This window comes from Ascaphus truei, chromosome 4, assembly GCF_040206685.1.
Source record: "Ascaphus truei isolate aAscTru1 chromosome 4, aAscTru1.hap1, whole genome shotgun sequence".
Lineage (NCBI taxonomy): Eukaryota > Metazoa > Chordata > Amphibia > Anura > Ascaphidae > Ascaphus > Ascaphus truei.
Genome location: NC_134486.1, coordinates 9,195,542 through 9,207,967, shown reverse-complemented (window position 1 = coordinate 9,207,967; position 12,426 = coordinate 9,195,542). Strand labels below are relative to the sequence as shown.

The 12,426-nt window shown below is 53.5% G+C and overlaps 1 protein-coding gene across 3 annotated transcripts in view; it reads left to right on the top strand.

Annotated features, from left to right (window-relative positions):
- DPYSL5 (dihydropyrimidinase like 5) overlaps positions 1 to 12,426 on the top strand; it is a 177,655-nt gene that overhangs the window by 142,571 nt on the left and 22,658 nt on the right. For all 3 annotated transcript variants that reach the window (XR_012800850.1, XR_012800849.1, XM_075595313.1), the window contains exon 11: positions 4,574 to 4,781. Coding sequence is in view for 1 of the 3 variants with exons in the window: in XM_075595313.1 (XP_075451428.1) it covers positions 4,574 to 4,781 (208 nt within the window). In the remaining 2 variants the exon portion in view is untranslated. The remainder of the gene's footprint in view (positions 1 to 4,573; positions 4,782 to 12,426) is intronic.

The window sequence follows — 12,426 nt, the reverse complement described above, 5'->3', positions numbered from 1 at the left end:
GAGAGTAATAATCACACTGCCCCCTCTCACAGCACAGAGAGAGAGTAATAATCACACTGCCCCCTCTCACGGCACAGAGAGAGAGTAATAATCACACTGCCCCCTCTCACGGCACAGAGAGAGAGAGTAATAATCACACTGCCCCGTCTCACGGCACAGAGAGAGAGTAATAATCACACTGCCCCCTCTCACAGCACAGAGAGAGTAATAATCACACAGCCCCCGCTCACGGCACAGAGAGAGAGAGTAATAATCACACAGCCCCCTCTCACGGCACAGAGAGAGAGAGTAATAATCACACTGCCCCCTCTCACGGCACAGAGAGAGAGAGTAATAATCACACTGCCCCCTCTCACGGCACAGAGAGAGAGAGTAATAATCACACTGCCCCCTCTCACGGCACAGAGAGTAATAATCACACTGCCCCCTCTCACGGCACAAAGAGAGAGAGTAATAATCACACTGCCCCCTCTCACGGCACAGAGAGAGAGAGTAATTATCACACTGCCCCCTCTCACGGCACAGAGAGAGAGTAATAATCACACAGCCCCCTCTCACGGCACAGAGAGAGTAATAATCACACAGCCCCCTCTCACGGCACAGAGAGAGTAATAATCACACAGACCCCTCTCACGGCACAGAGAGAGTAATAATCACACAGCCCCCGCTCACGGCACAGAGAGAGAGAGAGTAATAATCACACAGCCCCCTCTCACGGCACAGAGAGTAATAATCACACAGCCCCCGCTCACGGCACAGAGAGAGAGTAATAATCACACAGCCCCCTCTCACGGCACAGAGAGAGAGTAATAATCACACTACCCCCTCTCACGGCACAGAGAGAGTAATAATCACACTGCCCCCTCTCACGGCACAGAAAGAGAGTAATAATCACACAGCCCCCTCTCACGGCACAGAGAGAGTAATAATCACGCAGCCCCCTCTCACGGCACAGAGAGAGTAATAATCACACTGCCCCCTCTCACGGCACAGAGAGAGAGTAATAATCACACTGCCCCCTCTCACGGCACAGAGAGAGAGAGTAATAATCACACTGCCCCCTCTCACGGCACAGAGAGAGAGTAATAATCACACAGCCCCCTCTCACGGCACAGAGAGAGTAATAATCACACAGCCCCCTCTCACGGCACAGAGAGAGTAATAATCACACAGCCCCCTCTCACGGCACAGAGAGAGAGAGTAATAATCACACTGCCCCCTCTCACAGCACAGAGAGAGAGTAATAATCACACAGCCCCCTCTCACGGCACAGAGAGAGTAATAATCACACTGCCCCCTCTCACAGCACAGAGAGTAATAATCACACAGCCCCCTCTCACGGCACAGAGAGAGAGAGTAATAATCACACTGCCCCCTCTCACAGCACAGAGAGTAATAATCACACTGCCCCCTCTCACGGCACAGAGAGAGAGAGTAATAATCACACAGCCCCCTCTCACGGCACAGAGAGAGAGAGAGTAATAATCACACTGCCCCCTCTCACGGCACAGAGAGAGAGTAATAATCACACTGCCCCCTCTCACAGCACAGAGAGAGAGAGAGTAATAATCACACTGCCCCCTCTCACAGCACAGAGAGAGAGTAATAATCACACAGCCCCCGCTCACGGCACAGAGAGAGAGAGTAATAATCACACAGCCCCCTCTCACGGCACAGAGAGAGAGAGTAATAATCACACTGCCCCCTCTCATGGCACAGAGAGAGAGAGTAATAATCACACTGCCCCCTCTCACGGCACAGAGAGAGAGAGTAATAATCACACTGCCCCCTCTCACGGCACAGAGAGTAATAATCACACTGCCCCCTCTCACGGCACAAAGAGAGAGAGTAATAATCACACTGCCCCCTCTCACGGCACAGAGAGAGAGTAATAATCACACAGCCCCCTCTCACGGCACAGAGAGAGAGAGTAATAATCACACTGCCCCCTCTCACGGCACAGAGAGAGAGTAATAATCACACAGCCCCCTCTCACGGCACAGAGAGAGTAATAATCACACAGCCCCCTCTCACGGCACAGAGAGAGTAATAATCACACAGCCCCCGCTCACGGCACAGAGAGAGAGAGTAATAATCACACAGCCCCCTCTCACGGCACAGAGAGTAATAATCACACAGCCCCCTCTCACGGCACAGAGAGAGAGTAATAATCACACAGCCCCCTCTCACGGCACAGAGAGAGTAATAATCACACAGCCCCCTCTCACGGCACAGAGAGAGTAATAATCACACAGCCCCCGCTCACGGCACAGAGAGAGAGAGTAATAATCACACAGCCCCCTCTCACGGCACAGAGAGTAATAATCACACAGCCCCCGCTCACGGCACAGAGAGAGAGTAATAATCACACAGCCCCCTCTCACGGCACAGAGAGAGAGTAATAATCACACTGCCCCCTCTCACGGCACAGAGAGAGAGAGAAATAATCACACTGCCCCCTCTCACGGCACAGAGAGTAATAATCACACTGCCCCCTCTCACGGCACAGAGAGAGAGAGTAATAATCACACTGCCCCCTCTCACGGCACAGAGAGAGTAATAATCACACTGCCCCCTCTCACGGCACAGAGAGAGTAATAATCACACTGCCCCCTCTCACGGCACAGAGAGTAATAATCACACAGCCCCCTGTCACGGCACAGAGAGAGAGAGTAATAATCACACAGCCCCCTCTCACGGCACAGAGAGTAATAATCACACTGCCCCCTCTCACGGCACAGAGAGTAATAATCACACAGCCCCCGCTCACGGCACAGAGAGAGTAATAATCACACTGCCCTCTCTCACGGCACAGAGAGTAATAATCACACAGCCCCCTCTCACGGCACAGAGAGAGAGTAATAATCACACAGCCCCCCCTCACGGCATAGAGAGAGAGAGTAATAATCACACTGCCCCCTCTCACAGCACAGAGAGAGAGAGTAATAATCACACGGCCCCCTCTCACGGCACAGAGAGAGAGAGTAATAATCACACTGCCCCCTCTCACAGCACAGAGAGAGTAATAATCACACAGCCCCCTCTCACGGCACAGAGAGAGAGAGTAATAATCACACGGCCCCCTCTCACAGCACAGAGAGAGTAATAATCACACTGCCCCCTCTCACAGCACAGAGAGAGTAATAATCACACAGCTCCCTCTCACAGCACAGAGAGAGTAATAATCACACTGCCCCCTCTCACGGCACAGAGAGTAATAATCACACAGCCCCCTCTCACGGCACAGAGAGAGAGAGAGTAATAATCACACTGCCCCCTCTCACGGCACAGAGAGAGTAATAATCACACAGCCCCCGCTCACGGCACAGAGAGAGAGAGTAATAATCACATGGCCCCCTCTCACGGCACAGAGAGTAATAATCACACGACACAGAGTTATTCCATGTGCCAGAATTACATCCACTTTCTTTTAACCCCTTTGCTGCTGAAGAAAGTATCACTGTTCCCGCTGTGTTAGTGTCAGCGTGCCGGCCACTCATCGTTCTTCCCGCTCTTTGCCAGGAGATGGCGCTGTTCTGTGATACTTTACAGTCACATGGGGTAACTGTCTGTGAGCGGGGTTACTGGCTCTGCATTTCTTTAACCCATGCTATGCTGCAAAACTGTGCAACACGGCAGGCATACGCTCATGTAATAACAACAATAGCCAAGAAGCAAAAGGTGGCACTGTGCTCATTTGCATGTCATTTCCCAGAATCCTTAGCTGCAGGGGAAGCATTGCATGCTAAGGAGATAATGGGGACAGCAGGTTTGCAGACTTGTCTGTGAATGTGCTCACAAGGGAGGTGTTTTATTGGGCAAATACATAAAGCACATTGAAGAGAAAGCACCGCCGCCCTATTCGGGCGATCCCATTGGCTACTCCACACGCTGGCCGGACATCGGTGGGGTTTCTGTCCTCCTCTTGGTCTCTTAATGTGACTAGCGTGTGGCTGGATGTGATGGAGATGGAGGCGTCCCTCTTACATGTGACCGGATGTTTTTTGAGGAAAAGAAGGGATCCAGCGCTCCACGGATTTCTGAATAAGAAAATGTATTGTGCCACACAACGTTTCGACCTTATGGTCTTTATCAAGTGACTAGGCCATAAGGTCGAAACGTTGTGTGGCACAATAAATCTTTCTTATTCAGAAATCCGTGGAGCGCTGGATCCCTTCTTTTCCTCAGTGTACTTTGGAGTTTATGGCAGGTACTTCCTTGAACCAGCAGCACCGGTAAATTGTATGCATTTGTTCTATTTGTGGAGTGCAGCCTTAACCCCTCTTACAGGCCGAATGTTTTTAGCAGGTTTTTTAAGCTGTTGTATTTAAATGCGCAGCGCCCTAATGCTACAGTGAGGAGCCGGCGCAGCGGCAGCCGGGATTCACTGCGCCCGACTGTAATACTCGGGCAATGATAATGCTGAAATGCAGCACCGGATTTAGCAAAGTAACAATGGAGGAACTTTTTCTCTTCTATTAATCTGAGACTTTGATACGTGGCCCCCTTAATATGTCTATTTAAATGTGTACCCCTGTATTGGGCCTCCCTGTAACTCTGCTGTGCCCCCCAGGACTCTCTCCGCCAGCACCCAGGTACAAGCAGGGGATTTCAACCTCTACGAGAACATGCGCTGCCACGGGGTGGCTCTGGTGTCCATCAGCCACGGGCGCGTGGTCTATGAGAACGGGGCCTTCATGTGCGCAGAGGGAGCCGGCTCTTTCTTCCCCATGAGGACTTACCCGGACTTCCTGTACAAGAAGATGATCCAGAAGGAGAAGGTGATGTGGGGAGCGGGGGGGAGACGGGGGTGGGGGAGGGTAACCCTGGGAGAGAGGGATATGCGATGCTAGGACAAGCCCGGGACGAGGGAAACCTATAATCCAGTCTCCCCTCCCACCCCAGGGTTACATAGTGCAGTAATGCAGGGCCACGTAACAGTCTGAAGGGAGCTATGGCTGATGGAGCTTGTTGCTTCCACCTTAGGCTTACAGTAGGATGCAGGCACGAGAGTGACTTACAGACTATTGCAGGAGGTCTCACATTGTGTGGTCCTTGACTCATTTCATTAGCTCTCACCCCCTTAGCAGAGGGGTGTTGAAGGTGAATGTGGAACACGCTGCTTGTCAGACACTGGCCCATTCATGGTGATAAACACATCACTTGCACGGACATTAACATGCTGATGCTGCAGGTTGGTGTGGTGGGCCTCCACACCATTATTGACCTTAATGAAGTGAAAGTTTGAGAACCTCTTGAGTAATAAGAAAAGATTAAAAGAATAAAATCTGTCCCTCCCATTACATAGCGAGTTGTTCATTAAACTGCGGTTTGGGGCAGTGTCGCAGGGAAACTCCCATTGATGCCAATCAGTTGGAACAATACATGGTCCATCAAACCACCCACCACAGTAGAACTATTCCACATCAGATCTCTCCTTCTCACTGCCGGACATACATATTGGGGACACAGACAAAAGGAACCCGTTAAGTGTGCTCCTCCCAGCACAGAGGTGCCCCAAGATGGAAGATACCACTATTGAGACAGACCCACCCACTGCAGGGTTATTTAATCACACACAGAGGAAGAGATGGAGTCTGAGGTCTCCTACTGTACCACCTGAGGTCTGCAACACAAAGTGGGTAACAACACCCACTTGACTGGAGTGAGGGTCTTCGGCTGATAACAGCACCATCAGGCCGCTCCGGGGTATGATGAATTACCCCCAATGATACTCATCTCCCAGTGCAGGTAATCAGCGCAGAGAGGAGGGCAGCTCGACACATTATGTACCCCTGTTCCACAAACTAACGGAGTAACATAAAGATAGGGACTGTAGGGGACAAGTGCAGAGGTATAACCAGGGAGACACCGTGGCTTTTATTTAGGCCGCAGCTTGCACTGTACAGCTTCATATCTGCAAACAAACAGCCTATCCCTCTGTAAGGACCAAGTAATACTTCCCAGTCCCTATCTGCAGGGCTAGGGGGATAGGCCTCTTACCAACCCATAGAATAGAGTCAGGTTCCCTGGGATCTCTCTCTGGCAGCACACACCTCCCATGTGCTAGAGAGATCCCCTGCAGTGTAAGCGGGAGATTTTCTACCTGGCTGAAGAGACAGGTGGAGACTGGCTTATTGTCTGCAGCTGAAATTAACCAGTTCCCTGCTGGAGTCATCAGCCAGATACAGGATTTCTATTTGGAGCCTTTTTAAGCAGAGGTGAAGGCCCAATGACATATAGAGAAACGTGAGCTGGTCCTGTCCTTGCCACCGCAGGGTGATGTGCTGACACAGACACAGGGTTTATTTCATCCGCCCCCACTGCTGTGCACCACTGAATAATGAGTTCAATAGCAGGGGATATATCTTGTTATTGGAAAAACAAGATCTTGGGAGCAAAACTCTCGTATGTCAAGTCTTCAAAAGCATTGCTCTCGGAAACGTGTCTTTAAAATGTGTACTGTCCGCCCAAATAAACCGATACTGAGTAACCATTCATTTTGCACAATTCAACTGGACTGACACGGCTACCAGAACCTGTCCCCTATTACTGCAACGTGACAGTGGGACAGACAGGACCCATGGGTGAGGGAATCAATAAGAAAGTAACGGTAACGTTCAATGTTATATAGAGGGTAACACTCTTAATGTGTGTCAGCTTATGTCCTTTTATGTGGAGAGATAATACCTGCTCGGACCTGTGCTACATAGCATATTGTGGGTTAGAGGCGTGCTGTCACCTGCTCGGACCTGTGCTACATAGCATATTGTGGGTTAGAGGCGTGCTGTCACCTGCTCGGACCTGTGCTACATAGCATATTGTGGGTTAGAGGCGTGCTGTCACCTGCTCGGACCTTTGCTACATAGCATATTGTGGGTTAGAGGCGTGCTGTCACCTGCTTGGACCTTTGCTACATAGTATATTGTGGGTTAGAGGCGTGCTGTCACCTGCTCGGACCTTTGCTACATAGCATATTGTGGGTTAGAGGGGTGCTGTCACCTGCTCGGACCTTTGCTACATAGTATATTGTGGGTTAGAGGCGTGCTGTCACCTGCTCGGACCTTTGCTACATAGCATATTGTGGGTTAGAGGCGTGCTGTCACCTGCTCGGACCTGTGCTACATAGCATATTGTGGGTTAGAGGCGTGCTGTCACCTGCTCGGACCTGTGCTACATAGTATATTGTGGGTTAGAGGCGTGCTGTCACCTGCTCGGACCTTTGCTACATAGCATATTGTGGGTTAGAGGCGTGCTGTCACCTGCTCGGACCTTTGCTACATAGTATATTGTGGGTTAGAGGCGTGCTGTCACCTGCTCGGACCTGTGCTACATAGCATATTGTGGGTTAGAGGCGTGCTGTCACCTGCTCGGACCTTTGCTACATAGCATATTGTGGGTTAGAGGCGTGCTGTCACCTGCTCGGACCTGTGCTACATAGCATATTGTGGGTTAGAGGCGTGCTGTCACCTGCTCGGACCTTTGCTACATAGCATATTGTGGGTTAGAAGGGTGCTGTCACCTGCTCGGACCTTTGCTACATAGCATATTGTGGGTTAGAGGGGTGCTGTCACCTGCTTGGACCTTTGCTACATAGCATATTGTGGGTTAGAGGGGTGCTGTCACCTGCTCGGACCTTTGCTACATAGCATATTGTGGGTTAGAGGCGTGCTGTCACCTGCTCGGACCTGTGCTACATAGTATATTGTGGGTTAGAGGCGTGCTGTCACCTGCTCGGACCTTTGCTACATAGTATATTGTGGGTTAGAGGCGTGCTGTCACCTGCTCGGACCTGTGCTACATAGTATATTGTGGGTTAGAGGGGTGCTGTCACCTGTTCGGACCTGTGCTACATAGTATATTGTGGGTTAGAGGGGTGCTGTCACCTGCTCGGACCTGTGCTACATAGTATATTGTGGGTTAGAGGCGTGCTGTCACCTGCTCGGACCTTTGCTACATAGTATATTGTGGGTTAGAGGCGTGCTGTCACCTGCTCGGACCTGTGCTACATAGTATATTGTGGGTTAGAGGCGTGCTGTCACCTGCTCGGACCTGTGCTACATAGTATATTGTGGGTTAGAGGCGTGCTGTCACCTGCTCGGACCTGTGCTACATAGTATATTGTGGGTTAGAGGCGTGCTGTCACCTGCTCGGACCTGTGCTACATAGTATATTGTGGGTTAGAGGCGTGCTGTCACCTGCTCGGACCTGTGCTACATAGTATATTGTGGGTTAGAGGGGTACCTGCACAGCTAGCTACCTGCGCTGCCAGTTACCTGCACAGCTAGCTACCTGCGCTGCCAGTTACCTGCACAGCTAGCTACCTGCGCTGCCAGTTACCTGCACAGCTAGTTACCTGTTCTGCCAATTACCTGCACAGCTAGTACCTGCGCTGCCAGTTACCTGCACAGCTAGCTACCTGCGCTGCCAGTTACCTGCACAGCTAGTTACCTGCGCTGCCAGTTACCTGTTCTTCCAGTTACCTGCACAGCTAGTTACCTGCGCTGCCAGTTACCTGCACAGCTAGCTACCTGCACAGCCAGTTACCTGCATAGCTAGTTACCTGCGCTGCCAGTTACCTGCACAGCTAGTTACCTGCGCTGCCAGTTACCTGCACAGCTAGTACCTGCGCTGCCAGTTACCTGCACAGCTAGCTACATGCGCTGCCAGTTACCTGCACAGCTAGCTACCTGCGCTGCCAGTTACCTGCACAGCTAGCTACCTGCGCTGCCAGTTACCTGCACAGCTAGCTACCTGCGCTGCCAGTTACCTGCACAGCTAGCTACCTGCGCTGCCAGTTACCTGCACAGCTAGCTACCTGCGCTGCCAGTTACCTGCACAGCTAGCTACCTGCGCTGCCAGTTACCTGCACAGCTAGCTACCTGCGCTGCCAGTTACCTGCACAGCTAGCTACCTGCGCTGCCAGTTACCTGCACAGCTAGCTACCTGCGCTGCCAGTTACCTGCACAGCTAGCTACCTGCGCTGCCAGTTACCTGCACAGCTAGCTACCTGCGCTGCCAGTTACCTGCACAGCTAGCTACCTGCGCTGCCAGTTACCTGCACAGCTAGCTACCTGCGCTGCCAGTTACCTGCACAGCTAGCTACCTGCGCTGCCAGTTACCTGCACAGCTAGCTACCTGCGCTGCCAGTTACCTGCACAGCTAGCTACCTGCGCTGCCAGTTACCTGCACAGCTAGCTACCTGCGCTTCCAGTTACCTGCACAGCTAGCTACCTGCGCTGCCAGTTACCTGCACAGCCAGTTAGTTACCTGCACAGCTAGTTAGTTCCCTGTGCAGACAGTTAGTTAGTTACCTGCACTGCCAGCTACCTGCACCATTTAATGCGAGCATCATTACATGCTAGGTTTTCACGCAGAGGGTAGTTCTGAGCGCATCAATAGGGATCTGTTGTATATAGTTTAATCAGCTTCTGATGTGTCATTTCTCAATGATTTTCTCTGTTTTCTCACCGCTCTTTATCAGCAACGTCTCGTAGATTTCTCGCACATGGTAGGGTGTGTCAATGACTGAGCCACTGATTGAGCCACCTGTGCTGAAGCAGGGATATCCGTAAAACCTAACTTGTTTTTGGCTCTTGAGGACTGGAGTTGGCCACCCTTGTGTTACAGTATATTATCTGCAGAATACACACAGAACATACACACGTTGCCTTTAATTTAAAGCACAGCTCTTAGATGCAGAGTTTAACGCAAAGAAAGAGACCACAGGACTTAGATCCATCTCATTACAATATTGTGCCACATAACCCCCCCCCCTCACGCTCTGCAGCTATCCCCCAAAGCGCCTATGTACATTAATGCCAAGAGACACAACACGACGCCCAGCCCCGAGGCCCAGTTACGTGGCCCAGACACAAGGTCTCGTCCCGCGGCCCAGACATGAAGCCTAGTCCCAAGACCCAGACATGAAGCCTAGTCCCGCGGCCCAGACATGAAGCCTAGTCCCGAGGCCCAGACATGAAGCCTAGTCCCGAGGCCCAGACATGAAGCCTACTCCCGCGGCCCAGACATGAAGCCTAGTCCCGCGGCCCAGTCATGAAGCCTAGTCCCGAGACCCAGAGATGAAGCCTAGTCCCGCGGCCCAGACATGAAGCCTAGTCCCGAGGCCCAGACATGAAGCCTAGTCCCGAGGCCCAGACATGAAGCCTAGTCCCGAGGCCCAGACATGAAGCCTAGTCCCGAGGCCCAGACATGAAGCCTAGTCCCGAGGCCCAGACATGAAGCCTAGTCCCGCGGCCCAGACATGAAGCCTAGTCCCGAGGCCCAGACATGAAGCCTAGTCCCGAGGCCCAGACATGAAGCCTACTCCCGCGGCCCAGTCATGAAGCCTAGTCCCGAGGCCCAGACATGAAGCCTAGTCCCGAGGCCCAGACATGAAGCCTAGTCCCGAGGCCCAGACATGAAGCCTAGTCCCGAGGCCCAGACATGAAGCCTAGTCCCGAGGCCCAGACATGAAGCCTAGTCCCGAGGCCCAGACATGAAGCCTAGTCCCGAGGCCCAGACATGAAGCCTAGTCCCGAGGCCCAGACATGAAGCCTAGTCCCGCGGCCCAGACATGAAGCCTAGTCCCGCGGCCCAGACATGAAGCCTAGTCCCGAGACCCAGACACAAGGTCTCGTCCCGAGGCCCAGACACGAGGTCTCGTCCCGAGGCCCAGACATGAAGCCTAGTCCCGCGGCCCAGACATGAAGCCTAGTCCCGAGGCCCAGACATGAAGCCTAGTCCCGAGGCCCAGACATGAAGCCTAGTCCCGCGGCCCAGACATGAAGCCTAGTCCCGCGGCCCAGTCATGAAGCCTAGTCCCGAGGCCCAGACATGAAGCCTAGTCCCGAGGCCCAGACATGAAGCCTAGTCCCGAGGCCCAGACATGAAGCCTAGTTCCGAGACCCAGACACAAGGCCTAGTCCCACGGCCCAGACATGAAGCCTAGTCCCAAGGCCCAGACATGAAGCCTAGTCCCGAGGCCCAGTTACGTGGCCCAGACACAAGGTCTCGTCCCGCGGCCCAGACATGAAGCCTAGCCCCGAGGCCCAGTTACGTGGCCCATAAACAAGGTCTCGTCCCGCGGCCCAGACATGAAGCCTAGTCCCGAGGCCCAGACATGAAGCCTAGTCCCGAGGCCCAGACACAAGGTCTCGTCCCGCGGCCCAGACATGAAGCCTAGTCCCGAGGCCCAGACATGAAGCCTAGTCCCGAGGCCCAGACATGAAGCCTAGTCCCGAGGCCCAGACATGAAGCCTAGTCCCGCGGCCCAGACATGAAGCCTAGTCCCGCGGCCCAGACATGAAGCCTAGTCCCGAGGCCCAGACATGAAGCCTAGTCCCGAGGCCCAGACATGAAGCCTAGTCCCGCGGCCCAGACATGAAGCCTAGTCCTCGAGGCCAAGACATAAAGCCTAGTCCTGAGGCCCAGACATGAAGCCCAGTCCCGAGGCCCAGACATGAAGCCTAGTCCCGCGGCCCAGACATGAAGCCTAGTCCCGCGGCCCAGACATGAAGCCTAGTCCCGCGGCCCAGACATGAAGCCTAGTCCCGCGGCCCAGACATGAAGCCTAGTCCCGAGGCCCAGACATGAAGCCTAGTCCCGCGGCCCAGACATGAAGCCTAGTCCCGCGGCCCAGACATGAAGCCTAGTCCCGAGGCCCAGACATGAAGCCTAGTCCCGCGGACCAGACATGAAGCCTAGTCCCGCGGCCCAGACATGAAGCCTAGTCCCGAGGCCCAGACATGAAGCCTAGTCCCGAGGCCCAGACATGAAGCCTAGTCCCGAGGCCCAGACATGAAGCCTAGTCCCGAGGCCCAGACACAAGGCCTAGTCCCACGGCCCAGACATGAAGCCTAGTCCCGAGGCCCAGTTACGTGGCCCAGACACAAGGTCTCGTCCCGCGGCCCAGACATGAAGCCTAGCCCCGAGGCCCAGTTACGTGGCCCATAAACAAGGTCTCGTCCCGCGGCCCAGACATGAAGCCTAGTCCCGAGGCCCAGACATGAAGCCTAGTCCCGAGGCCCAGACATGAAGCCTAGTCCCACAGCCCAGACATGAAGCCTAGTCCCACAGCCCAGACATGAAGCCTAGTCCCGCGGCCCAGACATGAAGCCTAGTCCCGCGGCCCAGACATGAAGCCTAGTCCCGCGGCCCAGACATGAAGCCTAGTCCCGAGGCCCAGACATGAAGCCTAGTCCCGATGCCCAGACATGAACCCTAGTCCCAAGGCCCAGACATGAAGCCTAGTCCCGCGGCCCAGACATGAAGCCTAGTCCCGCGGCCCAGACATGAAGCCTAGTCCCAAGGCCCAGACATGAAGCCTAGTCCCAAGACCCAGACATGAAGCCTAGTCCCGAGACCCAGACATGAAGCCTAGTCCCGAGACCCAGACATGAAGCCTAGTCCCGCGGGCCAGACATG